The sequence below is a fragment of the Herpailurus yagouaroundi genome, unplaced genomic scaffold (genome assembly GCF_014898765.1).
Source record: "Herpailurus yagouaroundi ecotype Mexico unplaced genomic scaffold, PumYag 160, whole genome shotgun sequence".
NCBI lineage: Eukaryota > Metazoa > Chordata > Mammalia > Carnivora > Felidae > Herpailurus > Herpailurus yagouaroundi.
The window spans coordinates 50,808,805-50,832,877 of NW_024412401.1; the positions used below are offsets into that span (position 1 = coordinate 50,808,805).

General features: G+C 54.9%; 3 protein-coding genes across 15 annotated transcripts in view; 2 read left to right on the top strand and 1 right to left on the bottom strand.

Moving 5' to 3' along the window:
* Nucleotides 1-6,087, top strand: part of SET (SET nuclear proto-oncogene) — a 6,931-nt gene extending 844 nt beyond the window's left edge. The window contains exons 2-8 of the mRNA XM_040482549.1: nt 1,066-1,123; nt 1,789-1,931; nt 2,289-2,392; nt 2,497-2,610; nt 3,257-3,427; nt 3,533-3,679; nt 4,297-6,087. Of these exons, the coding sequence (XP_040338483.1) occupies nt 1,066-1,123; nt 1,789-1,931; nt 2,289-2,392; nt 2,497-2,610; nt 3,257-3,427; nt 3,533-3,679; nt 4,297-4,320 (761 nt within the window). The 3' untranslated portion in view covers nt 4,321-6,087. The remainder of the gene's footprint in view (nt 1-1,065; nt 1,124-1,788; nt 1,932-2,288; nt 2,393-2,496; nt 2,611-3,256; nt 3,428-3,532; nt 3,680-4,296) is intronic.
* A 3,224-nt stretch (nt 6,088-9,311) lies between these two features.
* Nucleotides 9,312-20,415, top strand: PKN3 (protein kinase N3). Of its 11 annotated transcripts, none has more exons than XM_040482561.1 (22): nt 9,312-9,580; nt 12,452-12,686; nt 12,894-13,039; nt 13,531-13,642; nt 13,718-13,845; nt 14,056-14,239; nt 14,923-15,069; nt 15,153-15,262; nt 15,369-15,512; nt 15,933-16,008; nt 16,096-16,264; nt 16,444-16,546; nt 16,654-16,721; nt 17,036-17,099; nt 17,250-17,341; nt 17,676-17,852; nt 18,587-18,649; nt 18,757-18,833; nt 19,269-19,411; nt 19,500-19,607; nt 19,759-19,795; nt 19,935-20,415. In XM_040482561.1, the coding sequence occupies exons 1-22, from the start codon at nt 9,557-9,559 to the stop codon at nt 20,063-20,065; spliced, it is 2,538 nt and encodes an 845-aa protein (XP_040338495.1). In that variant the 5' UTR covers nt 9,312-9,556; the 3' UTR covers nt 20,066-20,415. The 11 variants fall into 11 exon arrangements, with proteins under 11 accessions (XP_040338495.1, XP_040338487.1, XP_040338494.1 ...); XM_040482560.1 differs by having other exon boundaries at nt 9,351-9,580; nt 19,759-19,839; nt 19,935-20,147; XM_040482557.1 differs by lacking the exon at nt 9,312-9,580 and adding an exon at nt 12,263-12,337 and having other exon boundaries at nt 16,396-16,546; nt 19,759-19,839; nt 19,935-20,147.
* Nucleotides 20,352-23,709, bottom strand: ZDHHC12 (zDHHC palmitoyltransferase 12). Of its 3 annotated transcripts, none has more exons than XM_040482567.1 (5): nt 23,549-23,705; nt 21,949-22,229; nt 21,518-21,595; nt 21,190-21,356; nt 20,352-21,020 (listed from the first exon to the last, which is right to left on the bottom strand). In XM_040482567.1, exons 1-5 carry the CDS (start codon nt 23,646-23,648, stop codon nt 20,690-20,692), a joined length of 957 nt encoding a protein of 318 aa, XP_040338501.1. In that variant the 5' UTR covers nt 23,649-23,705; the 3' UTR covers nt 20,352-20,689. The 3 variants fall into 3 exon arrangements, with proteins under 3 accessions (XP_040338501.1, XP_040338502.1, XP_040338503.1); XM_040482568.1 differs by having other exon boundaries at nt 21,949-22,085; nt 23,549-23,703; XM_040482569.1 differs by having other exon boundaries at nt 20,797-20,998; nt 21,949-22,085; nt 23,549-23,709.
* Between the last annotated feature and the right edge of the window lie 364 nt (nt 23,710-24,073).

Below are 24,073 nucleotides of genomic sequence, written 5' to 3' on the forward strand. Positions count from 1 at the left end.
AAGCCCCTCCGACACGCCGGCCCGCCGGGCCAGGCTTCCCCGCGCCCGGGAGGATGCTCCGGCCGGCCCCGGGCACGCTTCCCACGTGGGGCGGCCAGCCCGTCGCGGCAGGGCGCGGGGAAGCCTGGCCCGGCGGGCCGGCGTGTCGGAGGGGCTTTGCGACGGCCCGCGGCGACCCTCCCAGCCCTGGCAGCGAGGGCTCTCCCGGCAGGGGGGCCGCCAAAGCCGGGATGGTTACCGGAAGTGAACCGCGCGATCGGGCCCCTTCACGCCCACTTAGCTTTGTGGGTGCTGCAGTCCTCACCGGACAAAAGGGCACCCTCCCCGAAGCACACCCCCTTTTCCTCCTCTCCCCTCTGTGGCTCGTAGTTTCCTGACTCCGCGCTGGCTTCCTGTAAGTGTGCTCCAAAATCGTGTGGGGCCGCCTCGGAGCCAAGCCCGCCTGAAATTGGGTTGGAGGGGAGAGAGGGGTCGGGGTCGGACCCCGGGGCTCCTGTTCGAAGGAGGGAGAGTCGAGTGTCTACGACGGTGGGGCAGATCCGAGGTCCTTATTTGTCAGGCACGTCTGAGGTCTTCACTGTGATCGATGCTGAGCAGTATTTGCAACTTTGTGTGAGAAGCGATCCTACCGCCGAGCTAGGTGGTGTCCTCCTTTTCCTTATTGTCACGGGTCGGTTTGCGAATTGGCCTTAACAGCTGGCACTATTGTGTGGCAGGTATACATAATGTGATGAATAGCAAACAGTAAGAATCTCTGAATAAGGCTTATTCACTACCTTTCGTAAGAGAAACTTTAATAATTGGTCTCCTTTTTGTAAGGGAACTCTCGAAAAAGTGCTGCAGACTTGAGTAGCTTAGCAGATTGTATGATTTGTGAATAGTCTTAATTGAACAATAATTTGTTAACTAGAGGCGTGAACACGTGGAGAGCATGCCTTGTAGTAGGCAGTTTCTTTTTTAAAAACTGCTTTATTGGTATAACTCACGTCACCGGTCGTGTTAACATCAGGAAAACTAATTTTATGTTCTAATTAGTATTGAGTCCTATGCACCTTTTTCTTGCAGAAAAAGAACAGCAAGAAGCAATTGAACATATTGATGAAGTACAAAATGAAATAGACAGGTAAAGTTTTTCTTAGTTTACTTTGGAGAAGTTTTTTGAGATGCAGCTTACGGCCTGGTGATCATTGAAACTATGGTCAAATAAATCTGTATCCACTGGCCAAGTGGAGCTGATTACAACTTAGAAATATTTTTGAAAGGTCAGTGTTATTTTTCTGTGAAATATTTCTGTTGATCAAAAAGTTTGAAGAAAGTATATTCATTGACCTTTGGGTTTGCTTTCAGAGGCTACAAGTTGTCTGAATTGGGGTGCCTGAGCTTCTGATAGTTTGGCATTATGGCATCAGTGTTGCTCCTGCTTGGGTTATAACTTTGTTACTTGATCAGCAACTTTTTTTTTTTTTTTTTTTTTGTAAACTTAATCTGCCTGAGGGAAACAATTGAAGTTAGCGTGGTGATAGAGTTGGCAACTTAAATATACAATGTTACCAGAATGCTCAGTTGGGCTACTTTAGGAACTGTCAACTGTTGAGTGGATGTTGGTGAAGTAGCTCAATTTGTCATCTTAGTTTTGACGTCTTTCACTCCAAAAATCTAGGTGTTCTGGTTATTATGAGTGAGTACTTTGTACTGTTCTAAAGCTAAAAAGTAAATATTCTGTAGTTTCGGCAGTTTTTGTATTTGTCAAATATCGTAATTGTCAACGTGGTTTTTCATTTGCTTCAGACTTAATGAACAAGCCAGTGAGGAGATTTTGAAAGTAGAACAGAAATATAACAAACTCCGCCAACCATTTTTTCAGAAGAGGTCGGAATTGATCGCCAAAATCCCAAATTTTTGGGTAACAACATTTGTCAACCATCCACAAGGTATGTTGTGGCAGAGCACTATTGCAGGGTATGGGGTGTCCATTCGTTAAAGAGTGGGGGGACTTTGCTTGAGAGCTTAGTCCGACATGTTCGTTACATGCAGAGATTAAAACACTCGGGAGGCTTGTATTTAATGCTTTCTCTATTTAGAAGAGACTATATTCTGACTTGAGATTCCCTTTAATTATTTGGTAAAAGATAGTGACAGCCCTGACACTGAGCCATCTGGTTTGCAATTAATGGATTTATGAAATCAAAGACGCTCACTAAATTTGGAAAATTTTAAAAGGCATCACTTGAATTGTTTGTTAATATTGTCTGTTTAATATCCATTTGACCTGTAATTTGCTGGTCCAGTGTCTGCACTGCTTGGGGAGGAGGATGAAGAGGCTCTGCATTATTTGACAAGAGTTGAAGTGACAGAATTTGAAGATATTAAATCAGGTTACAGAATAGATTTTGTAAGTATCAATAAGTGATCTTGTTTGCCACTGTGGAAATTAATTTAAGCTTTGGTTAGAAGAGCTGTTTGTATTGATTTCCAATTCTCAATTCTTTATTGTAGTATTTTGATGAAAACCCTTACTTCGAAAATAAAGTTCTCTCCAAAGAATTTCATCTGAATGAGAGTGGTGATCCATCTTCAAAGTCCACTGAAATCAAATGGAAATCTGGAAAGGTATTTGAGGAATGTTGGGCAAAAGTATCATTTTGTGTATTTTGGTTTAGTTGAACCTCTTACCAATGCTTGGTGCTTTGGTAATGTGTTAAGTGCAAACCCTTAAGATGTAAAAAAAAAAGAAAAAGAAAAAGAAAAACAAACAAACAAAAAAACCCTCCAATGTGTTAGAGCCAAATACAATAGCTTGGAGCTGTCAGATTATTGTGTTGAGTTTTTCAAGAAACGGGCTAAATTTCTTTGATTCCTACATGGGTTACTGAGCTTTTCAAATGGCTTGGTACTTGCCAGATTGCATTTATATCTACATTTATGCAGTGAACCCATTTTCAATTATACTGTGTTATGGGTAGTGGTTGTCAAAGTGGAACTAATTTTGTATGTAAAGTAGTGAAATTTAGACGGCCCCTTTATAGGAGAAGCTTTTTGTAAAAATTTGACGTCTTTGCAGACCTAGAATTTTAGGACTTTGTTTTTATCTGCTGTACGTTTTATAATTTCTTTTAGATGACAAGTATAGATGACATACTAGTGTGATTGCCCCCCCACCCCCCCCCCCCCCCGCTTTTGTGTTAAAATCTTAAGTTAGAGGGAAATTTAAGTGTTGTGGAGAACCTATGTCAGAAGTTCTTCTGTCTTCGTTTAGGATTTGACGAAACGTTCAAGTCAAACGCAGAATAAAGCCAGCAGGAAGAGACAGCATGAGGAACCAGAGAGCTTTTTCACCTGGTTTACTGACCATTCTGATGCGGGTGCAGATGAGTTAGGGGAGGTCATCAAAGATGATATTTGGCCCAATCCTTTACAGTACTACTTGGTGAGTCGAGAATGTTTTTTTAATTCAAGGTTGTATCTGTCTCATTTGTTGGAAAATGAGTTCCTAAGGTAGTTTGTTTTTTGTTTTTTGTTTTTGTTTTTGAAGGTTCCTGATATGGATGACGAAGAAGGGGAAGGAGAAGAAGATGATGATGATGATGAAGAAGAAGAAGGATTGGAAGATATTGACGAAGAAGGAGATGAGGATGAAGGTGAAGAAGATGAAGATGATGATGAGGGGGAGGAAGGAGAGGTAAAAAAGAATTTGGTTAAGTCCAAAGAAGACCAATCTTGAAAGAACTTACCCTGTTATTTTGTGGGTTGTATATGTTGTGTAATAGAGGTGTGGCCAACGGTGGGAGGATTTGTAGGTGAGATGAGCTAGTTTTTCGAGATGGAAGAAAGTTTTAGTCAAGTCCTTATATCAGTGATTTTTAACTGTAACCAGTTCTGCTTTTGTGGTTCGTACTCTGTTCTGCCCTTCCCCTACCTAGTACTTAATGAAAGTGATATGGGTAGTGCCGCTGGTCAGATTCTGAGAAATCTAAATAGCAGATTTGCATGTTTTGAACAAACAGTAAAATCCTTCTAGTCAGATAGAAGTAGATTGTTGCTTGGTTTGTTTTACTTGGTGTGAAAGAGGTCAGATTTTGGTTAGCGCTGAAAAGTTAACTAATTTATGTGAAACAGCATCACTGGGTTGTTCAATTGAGATTGGATACAGACCGATTTGTGGCTTCGTTCGTAAAATGACATGTCCCCGTAGTGCATCAGTGTGTCCTATGGAAGTCCATGAGTGTCCGTACGAATGTTGGGGAATGACCTTAGAATTAACCCTGGAGATTAACTGCCCACTTTCCTTTCTTACAGGAGGATGAAGGAGAAGACGACTGATGGATTCCAACCTTCCTTTTTTAATTTTCTCCAGTCCCTGGGAGCAACTTGCAGTCTTTTTTTTTTTTTTTTTCCCCCTCCTCCTCTTGTGCTCATTCGCCCTGTTTTTTGAAGTCTCTTTTCTCTCCCTTTATACCATGGTTCTCAACTTATTTTGGGGGGAAATACCTTGAGCAGAATACAGTGGGAAAAGAATCTCTACCCCTTTCTGTTCCAAATTCATTTTTATCCCTTCCTGTCTCAACAAAAACTTTATGGAATCAACACCACCGTGCTCTGTGGGAAAAAAGAAAAACCTTCTGCTCCCTTAGCTCTGCTGGAAGCTGGAGGGGGCTAGGCCCCTGTGTAGTAGTGCATAGAATTCTAGCTTTTTTCCTCCTTTCTCTGTATATTGGGCTCAGAGATTACACTGTGTCTCTATGTGAATATGGACAGTTAGCATTTACCAACATGTATCTGTCTACTTTCTCTTGTTTAAAAAAAAGAAAAAAAAACTTAAAAAAATGGGGTTATAGAAGGTCAGCAAAGGGTGGGTTTGAGATGTTTGGGTGGGTTAAGTGGGCATTTTGACAACATGGCTTCTCCTTTGGCATGTTTAATTGTGATGTTTAACGGACATCCTGGCAGTTGAAGATGACACTTTTAAAATAAAATTCTCTCCTAATGATGATTTGAGCCCTGCCACTCGATGGGAGAATCAGCAGAACCTGTAGGATCTTATCTGGAATTGACATTCTCTTGTAATTTTGTTCCTGTTTATTTTTAAATTTTCTTTTTGTTTCACTGGAAAGGAAAGATGCTCAGTTTTAAACGTTAAAAGTGTACAAGTTGCTTTGTTACAATAAAACTAAATGTGTACACAAAGGATTTTGATGCTTTTCTCTCAGAACAGGTGTATTTAATTATGATTTTCCAAGTTTGACTTGTGTAACGTATTGTCAAACTTTGTCACCCTGACTCCGTGTTTTTTGATACGCACTTTGCAGGGTGACCTCAGGGCTTGTGTGGACTCAGAAAGGGATTTGAATCAATGTATTAATGTCTCCAAATCCGGGAACCATCATGGGTACGATTTGCCGTCAGCTTCTGAAATTCTCCACCTCAGTCGGGGTACCAGATTGCCCAGAAGTCCGTTATGATTATGCTGTGCCCTTGATTTGTATCTCGAATTGGCATTTTCGAAAATGGGCCTTTATTTACCTGGATATAATTCTAGTGCCTGCCACCACTGTCAGACAGACCTGGTGCTCTAATGCCGAATTACACACAGGGCAGTTGCTGGCGTGCCTTCATTGGCACCATGAAACGTGGCTGAGAAGACAGACTCTCAGACAAGAAGTCCGTACTGGTGGTAAACTCAGGAGTACTTTTGTCTCAAAGTACTAGCTATTTAGCACGTAGCTCTCAAGCGAGACCTGTCTGTGAATCTGGGTGAGAATGACGGGCTCGGCTCTGCTAAATGCCGTTGTGCATAGAATAACATTTTGGGAAGCTACCTAACGCATAAGCTTTTTAATGCTGTAAATTATAGTAGCTAAAATTAAATGCCACTTAACTTTTTCAGAGATGAATTCATGGACAGCCTGGTCAAATTCAAAGCTTTTTGATGTATAAAACTTTATAAATGGAACTATTCCATCGATAGGCAAAGTGTAATGAAAACCTGTCTAGATGGATAGTATGTAATTTCTGCACAGGTCATGTTTAGTAATTACATCACTGTATACCGGTCAGGAATCTTGCTCCAATAAAGGAACATAAAGATTTTTTTTGACTGGGGTCATTCTCCTTGTTTTGTAGAGAAATGTTACTTGCTTTTGGATTCAGATGATAAGCTAGTTTTTCTGTGTGGTTTGTGTTCATAGTGACTGGGGAAGGGGGTAAACTCTTCATATCCTCCAGCAGTATAGCCGAAGCGACATCTATCCGAAAGGGTATGTATAAAGGTCACGGGAAAATAACTTCTTTGGGATGTAGTCAGTTCGTGAAGGGATTTGAGTATTTTTCAGGTCGAAGTCAAAACATTTAAAGGGCTCTTTGCTGAGGGGGAAATATAGTCACTTGAATGAATTGCTCATTCAGTAGGCCTGTAATTATTGTTTCACAGAGTTACATCTTTAGGAAAACTGACTTAAGGGCCGTTGAGTAGGGCTGTCCGGTTATAGGTCCCTTTAGTCGGACTATAGAATGTTCTTTTGTTTTTGGGAATGTGGTTAAAAAAAAAAAAAATCAGCCCTTAAAAGATAAAAGTCCTCCCAACTATTGCCATCACCTTTTAGATTGCCCTGTGCCTGCAAAGGGCGTGAGGGGAATGCTAGGCTGGGAGAAAGGAAAGTGGCTACAGTGTAGCAGGTGTGCTTTGGGCCCGACTGCAAAAGGAGCTCTGGGCTGGCCCTCAGGCAAGTGTGTGTTGTAAAGTGCCCGATGAATGGCTTAAAGCTCCTTTGCTACAAGGACATTTCAAAGGAAAGGGGTAAATAAATGGTGGCTGTTGAGGTAGTTTCTCTGGGAAGGGGACTCCCTCTTCCAAACTTCAAAGCTGTGCCAAACTGTTTATGAGGGAATAGCTACATGAACTGGGGCATGGAGAGCAGTAGCTGGTAATAGATGTTTACATTTCATTTCAAACCTAGCGGAATCTTCTATTTTAGACCCTCCCTCCAGTTGGTAGATCGTTTCTCCTTCGATGTCCTGATTTCTAAAAGACTTAACTGTTCTCTGACCTCTGTGACCTGCCCCTACAGTTTCGCCCAGCTCAGGCTCTAGGATGTAGGGTTTAAATGGTCCATAAGCCTGCCTGTCTTGTCCGGCTGACATCTGCTAAAGCCTGTTTCACTTGTGTTAGCTCTCTGGCTGCTAAATTTAAGTTGCAGATTTTTGGCTTGATGGATTTGGGGGGCCTTTTGGGCTTCAGAGGATTCTTAGTCACTGGTGTTTCTAGATTAATTTTTGGTAATCTTTATTGTCATTACTGTTTCATAATGGTTGGCTTCATGGTTTCACTTGGCCCCAGAAACATAGGTTTGGTTTTTTCTGCCTTTTCTGTTAGGTTTGACTATGAACTCTTTCTGGCTCATGCAAGAATGGAATTCTGTTGCAAAGGGTAAAGACTTTTCAGGATTTCCTGAAGATCAGGACAAGTTCTCAGGAGTCCAATTGAATAGCCATTCCAATTCTTTAAAGAGGACATCTTAATCATTTTTGAAAAGTCTGTTCCCTCCCCCATCCCCCACCCCTGCAGTGACCATTTCCTCCTGAATGTGTGACTGTGTTCATGAAGACTTAGAAGTTGAGCTTTTAACAGGTCGGAGGGGAAGAGGGTTGCAGCTTTGTGATTAGAATAGTGGAGGGTATGTGCCAAGCTGATTAGTTGGTGACGTTGTGTACTCATACTACCGAAGAAAGGCGAATCCAAAATGTAGATGGATTGATGTTTGCAGTACAGGGAAGGAAAAAAGAAAGGTGTAGAAAGGACAAAAAAATTTAATGTGCCCTGCTAGGAAGTGTTTTCGTTCCTTTCGGGTTGATGTTTTTACAGTTTTAACAGCCAATTAGCTGGAGAGTTGTTTGCACCATTCACCATCCACTGGATGTTGAATGTGAAGGGAACCTCAGTTTTCCAAGGGGTTACTGTTTCGTAAATTACACTATCACCGTCAGGCATAGGATACAGCTCTCTGGTCAGATTCCTCCATCAGCCTGGAGGTTCCTTGTGGGTTTGCCCCAGCCTGGGGCTCCTGGATCCTGCTACCTCTGAACTCCTTCCCCTTTTTGACCAGTGAGCCAGGGAAACACACAGCGAACTTGGGGAATCATTTCTGAGTTCTTCCACAGAATTCCACTTTCTGGGCTGTAGGAGTAGACAAATGATTCTCAAGATGGGAGATAGACACTCTCCTGAAAAGGGAAGCTTTGCCAGTTGTGTTTTCGTTCCCCGAAACCTATGACCTGCAGTCAGAAGCTGACTTCTAAATTATGGTTAACATTCAGCTCAGCGCACCTTGATAATAATCCTCATTTAGAAGAGCCTACTGCGTGCCATTCTTGTCTAAGCCCTTGGCAACTCTGATGTGCATATGTGTAAAAGTGGCTTGACTTGTCTCTGATTATGAAGTGTAGGCATGTGCCCCACCGAACCGAGTTGCCTTTGCTTATGTTGGTGTCATTCGGTTTCCCATTGCAGGATTGCCCGCAGCCTGCCATTATCACTTTTTCCACTCCATCGTGAGGGAGGTGGTCAGAGCAAAGTAGACCGGGCATAGTTTCTCTCAGTGAAAGCACTAGAAGGCACCTATTCCAAGTCGGCAAATCACCCACCTTCAGTATTTGCCCCCTACTCCCTTGCAGCCCCTTGGACCGGGCTCCTTTCAGTGAAGTCTTGGCACAGTGCTAGTCAGCACAGGATACTAGGATTCCTTACGCAGGAATGGCAAACCGTTCCCAGGGCAGTTAGTGCCCACTGGTTGGCTTTCCTGAAGTCAGGGCTATTTCCTGGGGTTTCATTGTGTCTCCTGTTTAGGTGGGTTCTTTAGGACAAGGGAAGAACGGTGGCTCTGGCTGAAACAGAAAACTCCACTCTGGCTGAGCGGCGGTGGCCTGAGAGATGTTTGGTTTATTCATCTGTCATTTGTAATTTGGCAAGCTTTGGATGAGGCTTTACGTTCTTATAGTGACTCTAGATAAGGCCAAGCCTCCGTGGGGGCCACAGGCTGGGGACTAGCCCATTTTACACCAATGATCTAAGACGAAGAGAAAGTTAGGGGCGGGAACCCGGTGGTGGCGGGGCTCCGAGGAAGGGGGCTGACCCAGCCGGGAGCGGGCGGGACGCCCTGGCGGCGTCCCGCGGCCGGCAGGCGGCGCTATCGTCCCCCGGCCGGCCCTTAGGGCAGCTAGAGAGCCCCGGCCCGAGAAATGTCCCTCCTGCCCTTCTACCGCGGGACGGGGGTCGGCGGCCTCAGAAAAGGGGCGCGGGGCCCCAGAGCCCGCGGAACGCCGCAGCCGGCGAGGCGCGGGGGCCTGCGGCTGAGTGGGGTCCCCGGCGCCGGCCCCTCGCGGCCGAGAGGCGGCGCTGCTCCCAGGTCCCGCGAGGGCCAGCGGACCTCGGGAGGGGGCGCCCGATCCCGCGGCTCCGGCTCCGCTTCCCGGGAAGTTTCAAGTTTGAAAGTCCCGGCGGAGGGGCCGGGGCTTCCGGAACCGCAGTGGTCGAGAGGAGGGGCGGAGCGGCCCGAGCGGAGCCATGGAGGAGGGGGCGCCGCGGCAGGTGAACGGCGCCCGGAGAGGCCGGGCTGCGGGCGCGGGCCAAGGGGGTCGGGGAGTCTCATTTACGCCGCGGGCGCCGCGAGCTCCAGTCGCGTCCCCTAGATCCGACCCTCACCCCCTCCCGGGTCCCTTCCCAGCCCCTGCCCCGGGCTTCGCTAACCTCGCGGGGCAGACCTGAACATGGGGGGGGGGGGCGCTCGGGGGGAGTCGTTCGTGCCCCCTGGAAACGTCCCCAAATTACCCCCAAGTGACTCAGAGCCTCTAGTCAGGCCAGCGCATGAGCACGTCTGAATCCGCAGTCAGGGCCACCGGCATGGGCCCTAAAGTTTCCCCCAATCCGTTCTTCCAGGCGGGACTGTTAAGACCGGTGGGAATCTGCCTAGAAAGCAAAGGGGACCGTGGGGGGCAGCTTGGGACAGGTCCTGGGGGGGGGGGGAGAGGAACGTGCGTGCAGGGAGAGGAAGGCCCGGGAAGGGGCCAATCTCTGCGCACTTGTGGGGGTCCTTCCCAGATCACAAAGTCATGTGGGGATTGGGCACATGGAGATGGGGGACCTGGCCCAGCACCTGGGCGGGAACCTCCGGGTACACAGAGGGTTCTAGTCCAAATGGCGAGGGGGGCGGGGTTCCTGCCAGCGCTGGAGATACGTGCTGGTGGACACAGCGGCCAAAGCTGTGTGCTTGTCTGTCATTGAGGAGGGAGGGGTTCAGGTCTACCCAGAGCAAATGGGGTGGGGTCATTGCATCTGTGTAGAAGATAGGGTCCCAGGGGCGCCTGGGTGGCGCAGTCGGTTAAGCGTCCGACTTCAGCCAGGTCACGATCTCGCGGTCCGTGAGTTCGAGCCCCGCGTCGGGCTCTGGGCTGATGGCTCAGAGCCTGGAGCCTGCTTCCGATTCTGTGTCTCCCTCTCTCTCTGCCCCTCCCCCGTTCATGCTCTGTCTCTCTCTGTCCCAAAAAAAAAACAAAAACAAAAACAAAAAAACGTTGAAAAAAAAAAAGAAGATAGGGTCCCAGCTGTAGAGCAGAAAGGGGGAGGCGTGTGTGCACATGGCAGGATTCCAGCCCAGAGCAGACAGGACCAGGGGGTACACCCAAAGGCAAAATGTCCTCCACAAGACTCCTGGAGTGCCCCCACCCCAACGGCGGGAGCAACCTTAGGCACTGCGTCTGCCCCCTCCCACCCCCTTCCTCCGGAGGTTCCCCCCCCTCCTGTTCCAGCAGTGACTTGTACACATTTTCCGATTTCCTGTGAACCTCCGCCCAGCAACGGCAGCTCGGTGACTCAGGACCCCGGTGGCCGGGCCCCCCGCTCCATGGGATCTTTGTTTGCTCAGGCCTTTGGCTCTGGCCCTCTGGCCTAGGGCCCTCAGAGGATTTCCTGAGCCCCGCCCCTGCCCTCTGACAGCCAGGCCAGAGGGCCAGCAGAGACCTGGGGTGGGGGGGCTCCCTGAGGCTGGGGCGGCACCCCTCACACTGGCCTCAGGAGATGGAGAGCCGAGAGGTAAGGCGGAGGTCCATGGGGGGTGGAGGGCATCGTGGGTTACCCTGGGCTGAGGTCAGCTTTGGCACTGGTTGGTTTGAAATGGCCTCTGAGAAGGAGATTTTCCTATTCCTTGCTCCAACCTGGCAGTAGCTGAGCTGGGAGTGGCCCCCGGAGACCTCCTCAGCCTCTCTCTGTGCCTCCGCTTTGCTACCTGAGGGAACATCCCTGGCCCCGACTCAGGCCTCTGGCTGCCCTCTTTATGTGACCTTGGGTAATTCCCTAGCCTCTTCTCTGGCCCCAAATCTTAGCTGGGATCGCAACCTCAGAGCAGTCTGATTAAGCGTGGCTGGGGGGGGGGGGGGGGGGGCGGGGAGAGGCTGGCATCTCCCTCTCGGTGTTGTGACCTTGGGCAAATTACTTAACCTGTGTCCCAGCTTCCTCATCTGGGGCTGGTAACATGGGGATAGTAACTGCATCTTCCTCGTGGGATTGTTATGAGGATTGACGGATTCATGTATGCAAGGCTCTGAGAACAGACCCTGGCACCCAGTAGCACCCTGTGCCTTCGCCTCTTGAACAACACAGGGGGGGTCGGGGTGCCGACCGCCCAGGCAGTTGAAAATTTGCATGTGACTTTTGACTCCCCCCAAACCTAACTAATAATAGCCTTACGGATACTGTCAGCAGTTGACTAACGCATATTTTGTACGTTATGTGTATCATTATATGGTATTCTTAACGATAAAGTAAGCTAGAGGAAAGGAAACGTTACTAAGAAAATCGTAAGGAAGAGACGACACGTACATTTATAGTCCTGTAAACAAAGTTGGTTTTACAGTTGAAAACAATTTGCTTATAGGATCACCTGGTCAGTTAAGTGTCCGAGTCCTGATTTTGGCCCAGGTCATGATCTCACGGTTCCGTGAATTCAAGCCCTGCCCCGGGCTCTCCGTGCTGCGCTTTTCGTGCTGACAGCAAGAAGCCTGCTTGGGATTCTCTCTCTCGCCCCACCCCACCCCCTTCTCTCTCTGCCCCTCCCCCTCTCATGCTCTCTATTCTCTCTCAAAATAAATAAACTTAAAAAAAAAAAAAAAAGGACAGGAAATGATTTGCTTATAAGTGGACCCTTGCAGTTCAAACCCGTGCTGTTCAAGAGTCCACTGCAAACATTGAACAATTTTCCGCTCTCCCTCCTCCCTAATGGGAGGGGACAGGAGCGGGGACAGGCTGGGTAGCCCTAGGGTTTCCATCTGGCCCAGGAGTACTAGCTGTAAGGTCAGAGGTGCCCCGGGGGGCCACCCTGGGCGCCGAGCACACCTTCCTCTCTGTCTGCGGAGACCCGAGGTCGCTGGCGGGGACTGAGGGCATTACTCCTCTGCCGTTCCACAGTCTGGGGCCGACCAGCAGCCCCCAGAGGATGAGAAAGAGGTGATCCGCCGGGCCATCCAGAAGGAGCTGAAGATCAAGGAGGGTGTAGAGAACCTGCGGAGGGTGGCCACGGACCGCCGCCACTTGGGCCACGTACAGCAGCTGCTGCGGGCCTCCAACCGCCGCCTGGAGCAGCTGCACGGGGAGCTGAGGGCGCTGCACGCGCGCATCCTGCTGCCCGGGCCCGGCCTGGCCGGTGAGTGACGAGTCTGAGCAGACCCTGGGGGACAGGACGCGCCGGGCTGACCCAGCTTCTCCACCTTGGCCCTGACCGCTCTCAGAGCCTCCTCAGGTGTCCCCTGCGACAAGAAGGGAGCTGGGGGTCGGGGGAGAGAGCAAGGTCATAGGGTAGGGGGTCTCTCGGCTCTGGGTAAGGGGTTCGTGTGTCCCACGCTATGCACAGAACCCGCCACCACGGGACCCCAGCCACCTGCAGAGCAGCCAAGGGCTCGGCACCTGGAGGCTCTACAGAGGCAGCTGCAGGTAGAGTTGAAGGTGAAGCAGGGGGCGGAGAACATGACGCACACATACGCCAGTGGCACGCCCAAGGTGAGGCTCCTGGGGTCTGATGGGGAGAGGCTGGGCTCTCAGCCCCTCTCAGCTCCCAGCCCCCATCCTGATGGAGAATGCAACCAAGCCAGTGACCCCATAAGGCAGAGACGGTCTTAACCCTTAGTCTGACGGGGGAGGCACAGCCCCAAATCCCAGCTTGGTGGGGCAGGCAGGGCTCGAACCCCTAATCTAACAGACAAGGCACAACTCGGTCTAATGGGAAGTCCTAGCCCAGTCTAGTTGGGAAGGCCCACCCCCAGTCCCAGCTCCCAGGACGATGTGGGGAGCTCGGCTCTGACATGGTGTGGGAAGCTTGACCCCAGCCCTTGTCTCGTGTGAAGGGGGAGGCCCTGCCCTAGATCCAGGCTAACAAGGGGCCCTTGGCTTTAGCATCTGGCCTACCAAGGGAGGCTTGGCTTCAACCTTGGTCTGACCAGGGAGGCTCTGGGCTAGCCCCGGTCCGATGGGCATGTGGCGCAACCCCACAGGAGAGGAAGCTCTTGGCAGCTGCCCAGCAGATGCTGCGGGACAGCCAGCTGAAGGTGGCCCTGCTGCGAATGAAGATTAGCAGCCTGGAAGCCAGTGGGTCCCCTGAACCAGGTGAGGCTTTGAGAAGCGGGGGGGCCGGGCAGGGCCGGGCAGGGCGGGGCCTGGGGGCTGACCGCCTCCTCCCAGGTCCTGAGCTGCTGGCAGAGGAGCTAAGGCATCGACTACGCATTGAAGCCGCTGTGGCCGAGGGTGCCAAGAACGTGGTGAAGCTGCTGGGTACCCGGCGGACACAGGACCGGAAGGCGCTGGCTGAGGTCAGGCCGTGGTCCCCTCCCATCGCTGCCCCTCTCTGAGTGTCTGTCTCCACACCACGGTCCACCAGGGTGGGAGGCACCCGCGGACGGCCTGTGCGGGGTGGCGGTGAGGAAACAGGAGGCACATTCTGTCTAGACCTCATTGCGGGGAGGGCGTGTGGGTCGCCAGTGGTCATGGGCCTGTCCTCCCTTGCCTGATCTCCTCTGTAGGCTCAGGCCCAGCTCCAGGAGTCCTCCCAGAAACTGGATCTCCTGCGGCTGGCCTTGGAGCAGCTGCTGGAGGGATTGCCTCCTGCCCACCCTCTGCGTGGCAGAGTGGCCCGGGAGCTGCGGACTGCTGTGTCTGGGAAACCCCAGCCTTCAGGGGTGCTCGTGAAGCCCACCGCCGTGACAGGTAGCCGGGAGTCAGTCCCTCCCACTTCAGGGCTCTGCCCTTCTTCCAAAGAGCACCCTGAACCACAGATGGGAGGACTTCGGAGAAGAGTTTTGATCCCGGTCCCACCACCCCCTAGCTACGTGAGCTTGGGCAGCTGACTTCCCCTCCCTGGACCCCTAGTGTATCCCTCTGTAACATGGGGGTGATAACGGCACCTCCTTCATGGGGTTGCTGTGAAAATTCAGTGAGTTGTTGCACGTGAGGCGCTAGGCGCGAGGCCGGCCTAGTGGGCACACCATCGGCGAAGCCATTATTCAAGGGATTAGCCGTGACAGTGTGTCAAGTGCCAGGGTTAGGGGCGCTCACAGCCCTGGTCCTGGGCGGTTTGGACTCCTAGAACGTTCTTTCGTATCCCTGAGCTGGATCTGTGTCCCGGTAGTGGTGGCTGAATTGTAATCAACAAACAATCTAAGCATGTTGACTTTGGAAACCCTGAACTTCCCACCTGGGACACAGTACAGTGGCTTCTAGAGAGGCCAGCACCTTCCCGCTCAGCTGGTTCAGGCTCCTGGCGAAACACCCCGGCCTAATGCGGGCAAGGTCTGGGTTCAGCCATCTTCAGGAGAAGGTAGCTTTCTTGGGGCCCCAGGGGACCCGGATGCAGCAGGGGTTTGACAGTGTGTCCCCCACGCTCCCCGCAGGGACGCTGGAGGTCCGTCTCCTGGGCTGTGAGCAGCTGCTGACAGCCGTGCCCGGACGCTCCCCGGCGGCTGTGCTGGCCGGGAGCCCCTCGCAGGGCTGGCTTCGGGCCCGGGCCAAGCAGCAGCGTGGCGGAGGAGAGCTGGCCAGTGAGTAGCGAGCCGCGGGGCGCTGGGGGCAGCAATGCACCTCTACTCCTCGCCTGCCCTGAGCTCCCTCTCTGGCCCTGCAGGTGAGGTGCTGGCTGTGCTGAAGGTGGACAATCGTGTCGTGGGCCAGACCGGCTGGGGGCCAGTGACCAAGCAGTCCTGGGACCAGACCTTTATTGTCCCCCTGGAGCGGGTGAGGCTGGCCCTGGTGCGGGCAGGGGTGACCTTAGGCCACGGAGCGGAAGGCTGGCCGAGTAGGGACGTGTGCCCCACTCCTCAACCTGGCCTCCCCGACGCAGGCCCGGGAGCTGGAGATTGGGGTGCACTGGAGGGACTGGAGGCAGCTGTGTGGTGTGGCCTTCCTGCGGCTGGAGGACTTCCTGGACAACGCTTGTCACCAGCTCTCCCTCAGTCTGGTGCCCCAGGGGCTGCTCTTTGCCCAGGTGCTCCCTACCCTGTCCCCTGACGACACGGGCCCTGGTTCCATCTGAGCTAGAAGGGCCTTCGAGACTATTTGATTCATCCACACATAGGAGTAGAAATTGAGGCCTGGAGGGAGGAGGTCTCCAAGAATTAAGGATTCCCAGCCCCCTCTCTGAGGAGCGCGTGGGAGTCTAGAGGCTGCATCCTGGTCCTGACTTGCCTAGCCTCATGCATGGCCCTGGACAAGTGTCTCTCTTCTCTGGGCCTCAGTTTCCCCACTGGTACCAATGTGGACATTGAATCCATCCCTCTGGGCCCCTCTGGCTCTTGCATCATTGACGCTGAGGGCTTAGGCTGGGATCTTGGAGGCCGGGGAGGTACCCTGGTGACAGATGGGGTGCGAGGGGACTGGTCTCCAGCCCTGCCCTCTGCCCACGCAGGTGACCTTCTGTGATCCTGTCATTGAGAGGAGGCCCCGGCTGCAGAGGCAGAAACGCATTTTCTCTAAACGCAGAGGTGTGGACGGGAGAGGGCTGTGCAATTAGAGGGTAGGGCAGGGGCCCTCGGGGGGCCGTGGGACTGAGCCCCCGCCTTTTGTCCCAGGTCAGGACTTTTTGAGGGCTTCCCAGATGAATCTCAACATGGCAGCCTGGGGGCGCTTGGTCATGAACTTGCTGCCCCCCTGCAGCTCCCCAAGCACGATCAGCCCCCCCAGAGCGTGCCCCCAGACCCCAGCCACGCCCCGGGGAGCTGCCAACCCTGCCTCGCCCAGGTGAGGAGCCCCGTCACCGTGGCTGCCTGCTTCTCTGCCACGTCTGCCTCTCTTCAGGTGCAGCTGGTGTCTTTCTGTTCCCTCTGACCCTCTGTCTGTCTCTTGGCATTGCTGTGTGTCCGTCCCCACAGCTCTTCCGTCTGCCTGTGCCCTGCCAGGTGTCTGCTTTCTCCACATACTGATTTCTCACCCAAGAAGAGCCCCTTGGAAGAAGAGGTGAGGCCCCCGCCCAAGCCCCCACGTCTCTACCTGCCCCCGGAGCCAACCCCCGAGGAGATACCGGTGAGAGGATGCTGGCAGTCCTGGGGGCTGCTGGGGTGGGAATGGCAGGGCTGGAGGGAAACAGGGAAGGAAGCCCTGCTCTGCTCTGAACCCCTCTACCCTCATAGCGCACCAAACGGCCCCACATGGAGCCCAGGACTCGACTCGGGCCACCGCTTCCAGCCTCAGCCACCAGGTACCCCCGTCAGGCTCACTTATGGGCTTGCGTCATTTGTCTGCTCACTTGGGTGTTTGTGTGTCCATTCACACATCACCTGATGCCCCTTGCTCTCTGTTCATACTCACTAAACCCGTGTTATTGAGCTCTAGCTGCATTCTGGAACTCTAGGAAGCCACTGTCCCTGAATCCCCCCACCCCCACCCCAGCCCCTAGGCTTTCCAGTCTTATTGGTGGGGACAGCCCAGGACCGGCCCTGGAGGGTTAGGAGCACCTCTTCATGGAGGCCCAGCTCTTATCCCAGGGGGAATCCTGTGCCCTCTCTCTTGCAGGAAACCCCCCCGCCTTCAGGACTTCCGTTGCTTGGCCGTGCTGGGCCGGGGACACTTCGGGAAGGTAGTGGGCTGATGAGGGTGCTATGGAAGGGGGTGAGCAGGCCCCAGCACCTTGGCTGGGGGGATGCTGTGATCCATGGGGCAGTGGGCGGGAGCAGCAAAGGCTCCCCTGTGCTGTCCGCCTGGAGCCCAAGCTGTCTCTGGTTCCCAGGTCCTCCTGGTCCAGTTCAAGGGGACGGGGAAATACTACGCCATCAAAGCACTGAAGAAGCAGGAGGTGCTGAGCCGGGACGAGATGGAGAGGTGTGTAGTCGGGACAGTGGGCACCTAGCCCTGCAGGGGACCCCGGGTGGCTGGCCTGGGCTAGTGGCACCAGAAGGCAGCTGAGTGCTCCAGGGGCTTTGAAGAGGTGACCCGCTGGGGCCAGTCCTGAGTTCTCTTTTTAGCACCTGCGGTTGTTAACTGTATGCTCTTGGGCAGGTCCGCTCTTCTCTCTGCCCGATACGTAGAAACCATCATTCTACCTGCCTGGCATTTTCATTGAAGACCCAGAGAAGCCAAGGGTGTTGTGTGGGTGGCAGGACGCAGCCAGCAGTGGTTTCTCTTCCCTCTAACACCCACCCCCGGCCCTCCGCAGCCTGTACTGCGAGAAACGCATCCTGGAGGCTGTGGGCCGCACAGGGCACCCCTTCCTGCTGTCCCTCCTCGCCTGCTTCCAGACCTCCAGCCACGCCTGCTTCGTGACAGAGTTTGCGCCCGGTGGTGACCTCATGATGCAGATCCACGAGGACGTCTTCCCTGAGCCCCAGGCCCGGTGGGTTCCCATCCCTCTTGTCTGCCTCTTCCATTGGGCCTTCCCTGGTTCCCTATGCCCTCTCCCTTCATCCTGCTTCCCCCAGGATACCCATCAGCAGAAGAGTGTGGAGTCAGGGAGGCCTTGGCTCAGATCCTTGGTTATCAACTGTCTTATCAGCTCCCATAGCATTGTGACCTTGGGCCTCAGTTTATGTAGCTGTGAATGGGGCTAATAATAACTCTTCCATAGGCTTGTGGAGTGGATGGACATAATGTGTATTAAATTGTTGGGCACAGCAACCAGTAAAGAGTAAGTGACTGGCAGCTGGAGTTCTTTCTTGCCCACCAGAATGCAGGCTCTGGAGTCTTAAGTCTGCCACGAGCTGTGTGACTCCCAGGTGCATCACTTACCTGGAGTCTCAGATCCTCATTTGAAAACGAGACATGATGACTATCGACAGCAGGTGGCTGGGAGGATGTAGGAGGGTAAGGCATCAGAACACGTGGCATCATTCCTGGCACCATCGAAGAGCCCAGGAAGGGTAGGCTGTCAGTGGGCAACAACCTTAGGGCCACTGTCCAGAGAAACACCCATTCTCCCTACCCGCTACCCCTGGCATCAGGCTCTAGTCCGAGCTGACTAGAGCTGGGACATCCAGGGATGCCCAGGCTGTGGCCATCCTGGTGCCTCCCTGCCCTGTCCCCCCGCCCCCCCACCTCCTGGCCCTGAACTACCCCCTACACCACCCATAGGTTCTACCTGGCCTGTGTGGTCCTCGGGTTACAGTTCTTACACGAGAAGAAAATCATTTACAGGTAACTTGCCCCGGGGGTGCTGGGGGTGGGGGGTAGGTGAAGGCGCAGAGGCTGCCCTCCTCCTGTGATACTCCCGGGCCCTTTTGATCTGTCCCCCTCACCCTCAGGGACCTTAAGTTGGACAACCTTCTGCTGGACGCCCAGGGTTTCCTGAAGATCGCGGACTTCGGGCTGTGTAAGGAAGGTGGGTGCCTCCTGTCCAGGATCCCATGTCCTCCAGCCTTGCTTGCCCAGCTCAGGCCAGCAGGGTAGCGGGCAAGTGGCCTTTGCCTCTCACCCCAGCGTGCATTCCAGGGACCGGCTGGACACACTGGTTCTTCCTTCCCAGCCCTAGAGACTCTTAAAGAGCCCCAGTGCACCCTTAGCCAGGGGAGAGCGTGTGTACTCAGGATGGGAGAGGGCATCGGGTTCTCCCTTCTTTGTGAGCTTGGCAAAGGCTCTGCTTCCTCCCGTGAGATGGCGTAAAAAAAAAAAACTGTCCTCACCTCCAAGAGCTCGGGGCAGGGCTTGGCTTGACCTTCGGTGCCTGAGGTCGTAAGAGTTGGCTGTTGATTCTTACAACTGAAGTTATATGGATGAGACACGTCGGGCTGGCATCAGTGTGGATGCTGGTTTGCAGGGATCGGCTTTGGGGACCGGACAAGCACCTTCTGCGGCACCCCGGAGTTCCTCGCCCCGGAAGTGCTGACCCAGGAGGCCTACACACGGGCTGTGGACTGGTGGGGGTTGGGTGTGCTGCTCTATGAGATGCTGGTGGGCGAGGTGAGCACCGGACCCCGGCTGCCGGGGCCTCTAGGTTGGGGCAGGGTGGAGGTGGCTCATGCAGCCTGCTGAGCCCCCTTCCCCATAGTGTCCATTCCCCGGGGACACTGAGGAGGAGGTATTTGACTGCATCGTCAATGCGGACGCCCCGTATCCCCGCTTTCTGTCGGTGCAAGGGCTTGAACTCTTTCAGAAGGTAATCACTGCAGGGCTAGGCTGGGCTGAACGGCTGCCCCGTCACCACCCACTCTCTCGGGGCCTCTGTGGTCCAGCTCACTTGGGATGCCTGGGCAGGCGGGCAGTGCCTGGGTGTGATGCCCTCCGTGAACCCCAGTCCTCTTGCCCAGCTCCTCCAGAAGTGCCCGGAGCAGCGCCTCGGGGCGGGTGAGCGGGATGCTGAGGAGATCAAGACCCAGCCTTTCTTCAGGGTGAGTGTTCCCGGGTGCCTGGCACAGTGGGAGGTGTCGCCTGGCCACGCGGGCCGTTGTTCCGTTGTCTCAGGCAGCTCTGCCCTCACCCCCAGACCACCGACTGGCAGGCCCTGCTCGCCCGCACCGTCCAGCCCCCCTTCCTGCCTACCCTCCGTGGCCCTACGGACCTGCGTTACTTCGAGGGCGAGTTTACGGGGCTGCCGCCGGCCCTGACCCCGCCTGACCCCCGTAGCCCCCTGACGGCCCGCCAGCAGGCTGCCTTCCGGGACTTCGACTTTGTGTCAGAGGGATTCCTGGGGCCCTGACGGCCTCTCTGGTGTGTCTGCCCCGTCTGCCCAGCCGTCTGCCCCGGAGGCCCAGGCCTTGCCAGGTATCGGTGGGCACTGGGCCTCGAAGTGGCAGCTGCAGAGCTGCTGTGGGGGGCTTCGCTCAGTCACTGGGCAGGGTCCCCTCCCCTCCCGCCCCTGCCTCCTGGGAGGCCTGGACCAGAAAGGGCGGCACAGCAAGGAGGAGTTTGGTTTGGTTTTTTAATATTTGATTTGCTTTACGGATGATTAAACTTACAAAACTGTGCAATGGAGGCATCCTGGCTTTGGGGGGCGGTGTGGGGGGTCTCGGAAGCCCAGGCTGCTTGTGCCCGAGCCCCCCACGGGTCCTCTGCCTCCTCTCCTTCCTTCAGAGGGCAGGACTGCCTATTGTGGCGGGAGCTCTGTCATTTCAGCTCTGCTCTGAGGCCTGGGAGGAGCGGGGGGGAGTGAAGAACCCCAGGCCCTCCGAACGCCGACCCCAGCTGGGGGCAGCCCCTCTGGTTTTCAGGCACAAGATGGTGGCCTTGCCTCCAGCAACCCTACACCGCCTGGCTGCTGCCCTCCTCCCCCTCCTCCTCCCCCTCGGCCCACAGGGTCTCCCAGGACCCTGAGGGCCATCCGCAGAAGAAGTGGGCCAGGTTGCGGGTCAGGCCGCGGTCGAAGGGGTTGCCGGGGCGCTGGCGGAGGTAGGCGATGCGGTGCGAGGAGATGAACTCCCAGGTGGTGGTGTTGCTGGCCACCAGGTAGAGGTGCGAGGCGAGGAGCAGGCCCGCCACCAAAGAGAAGAGGGAGAGCAGCAGGAAGGTGGCCAACAGCAGCCCGCTGGACCGCAGCCAGAGCCCCCAGGGCTGGAAGAAATGGAGGCCAGACCTGCAGGGCAGGAACAGAGATGGAGACCAAGGCTGGGGGAGGGCGGGGGTGCCCCGGGGAGCCCCTCCGGGCAGGCCGTTTGGGGGAAGGCCCGAGGCCCCTGAAGGGGCACCTTGTAGGGGCATGCTGCCCGCCCTCCCCCCATGCCCAGGCCGGCCGTGGAACCCACCATGCCAGGTACAGGCCCCACAGAAGCACCACCAGCTGCAGCGCCAGGTAGGCCACGAAGAGCGGGTGGTTGCGCTCCCCCACGCAGTTCTCCATCCAGGGGCAGTGGTGGTCGTAGCGGCGGACGCAGCGACGGCACTCACGGCAGTGCCGGGCCCGCAGGGGCTGCTGTGGGCACAAAGGGAGGCGGGCTCAGTGCCAGCTCCCCTCTGGGCCCACGACTGAGGGGAGTGATGAGGCCACAGAGGGGGTGGGGGGGAGAGAGGCAGGAGGTCAAGGAGTCTCAACCTTGCTCCTGCGCCCTCCCGTAGAGGTCCCTGGTCACCCACCAGCACCAGGCAGTATCTGCAGCGCCGAAGGGGGATGGCTTGAGGAACCATGGCTGTCTGCTCCTCCTTGACCTCCTCCTGCAAATGGGGGACAGGGTATTAGGTTGGGAGGGAGAGGGCACTGGTGGGCGTTTCCCTGGGGGGCTAGCTTAGCCCCGGGTATGCACGCGGGGCCCATCCCCAGTGTAATGGAGGCAGTAGGGTGGGAGAGTGCCTGGCCCAAGTGAAGCTGTGACCTCTGTCACAGTTGTTTTGCTGGGCCTTGGCGGTTTGCTCATTGGAGGATGGGGGTTGCAGGGCTGCTAAGAGGATTCATGGAGGTGCCCCAGGAAAGCCCTCTGCATAGATCCTGGCATGAGACTGTTACAGGGGCCTTGGGTTTCCTATTGGTGGGAGGAAGGGTTCAGGCTCCCAGGGGCCCCCCTGGTTACCTGCGGCTGGGGCTGGACATTCACATAGCCCGGGTCCATGAGCGACACGGCCAGGTAGAGCAGCAGGGAACCCAGCACGAGGAGCAGGAAGGTAAGGGGCAGGAGTAGCTCCCCCTGCTCTTCCCACTGCCGCAGTGCTGGAGAGGCCGGAGAAGGAGAGTGAGGCCGGGGCCGGAGCTGAACAGGAGGCCATGTGTAGGGGTGTATCTGGAGGTGGGGAGTATGTCCCTGGCTGAGCAAAGGCCTGGAGATGGGGTGTAATGAGTGGTCAAGTGTGGCCACTGCATAGAGTACAGGAGGGAGAAGTTTGGGCCCAGCACTCCCTCCCCCCCACCCCCACCAAAAAAAAAAAGTTCATTTGCATTCTATCTGTAGGACAGTAGGGAACCATGGAAGGTTATAGGGTCAGATCTGTTTCTGAAAACCCTCCTGCTGCTGGAGGAAAGATGGATAGGGGAGCAGGGGGAGGCCTGGGGGCAGAGCCTATCCAGGAGGGAGAGGAGGGTAGCCAGACAAGGGCACTGGCAGGAGGAGTGGAGACAAAGGGCTGGATAGATAAGGGGTAAGGGAGTGAAGGGGCCAGACTTGACTGGATGTAGGGGAGAGGGAAGAGGGATCCCTGACTTTGGCTCCATGATAGGGAGAGAGAGACCAGCTAGGTTTGATATGCCCATGAGATAGAGACAGAGGAGGGCAGGGCCAGGAAGGGTCCAACTCATGGAAGTAAATGAAGATTTCAGGGGTGGGAGGCAGGGGGAGGTGAAGAGGGAGGGGCATTTAGATAACAGTGTGGACAGCTCTGGTGTCCCTTGGTTGTGAAAAGGAGCAGAGAAGGAAAGCAGGGTTGCAGGGCGGGGTGGGGCGGGTCCGTTCTGATGAGGAGACTGAGCAGGTGTTTAGGCTGAAGGGTGAAAGCGGTAGAGGAGACTTAAGGTCTTGGGAGGAAAGTGACAACACCCACAGCCCAGGAGTTGAGGCTGGAGCAAGGAGGGTGGAGCGGGGCTTCCCAGAGTGGCAGTGAGGGTGAGAAGTTGGGCCGGAGGCAGCCTGCCAGGTAAGGAGGGAAGGATGTTAGTGGGGGTGGGTCAGTGAGGTGGACGAGGACTACTGGGCAAGAAGTGAGGGTGGGGAAATGCGGGACAGGCCGCCCCCCTCTGTGTTCTCTTGTCCTGGAAGGTGGGGAGCCTGGACTTGGGCACCTAGTGGCCGTGGGGATGGGCAGGATGCCAGTTCTTGATCTACTTGATCCTCGGAATCTTACGGAGGGACGTTATCCTGGGAAGGACCGGGTGGGTCTCGGGATCAGGGGAGATGGGGGCTCAAGTCCGTCGCGGGATCTGGTGGGCACCGGTTGGGTCCTGGGATAGACAGGGCATCTGGCAGGAATCAGGAAGATGGTGGGATTAATTAGGGATCAACTGGGTATTAGGCAGAAAGCAGGTGGCTCTTGGAATGACAGATGGAGAAGAGGCTCAGGAGCTGGCGGAAGTCGGGTGAATCCCAGGATTTCTGGGGCTTCAGCAGGGAACCCAGTGAGACCCAAACGTCTGGGGAATCACGCGGGATAGGGTGGGTCGGGGTCGCGCGGGGTCCGGCTCACCGGTATCGTGCAGGAAGAGCACCAGCGTGATCCCCCAGGTCAGCACAGTATGCCCGCTCCGCACCAGGACCCCAGGGCTGAGGAGCGCCCAGGGAGCCATCTCCTCCGCCCGGGGCCCCACCCGGAAGAAGCGCCGGGAGGGGCGGGCCCTTTGAGGGAGAGAGGCCGCGGCTACTCGCGGATTGGTGAGTCCTGGAGGTGGGCGGGGCCTGGTTGGGTCGGGGAGGCTGCCTATTGGATAGCAGCTGCGGCCGAGGAGGCCCTCGAGCCAACAGGTGCCTGAAGAGGTTGAGGGCGGGGCCGGCGCGCGCGCAGCTGGTAACTCCCCCAACCCCAGCCCCCACCAGCCAGGTAACTTTCGAAAGCGGAGGAGCAGGCGCGAGCCCTGACCCCGCCCCCTCGGGCTCTCACCCCGCCCGCCCCTAACCCGTGGCCTCGCGCATGCGTGCAGCCCCCGGGGTGGCTCTGCTCAAGGTGTTCGGTGCGACTCCAGGTTGCAGGATTGTGCCGGTTTCGAAGACATGA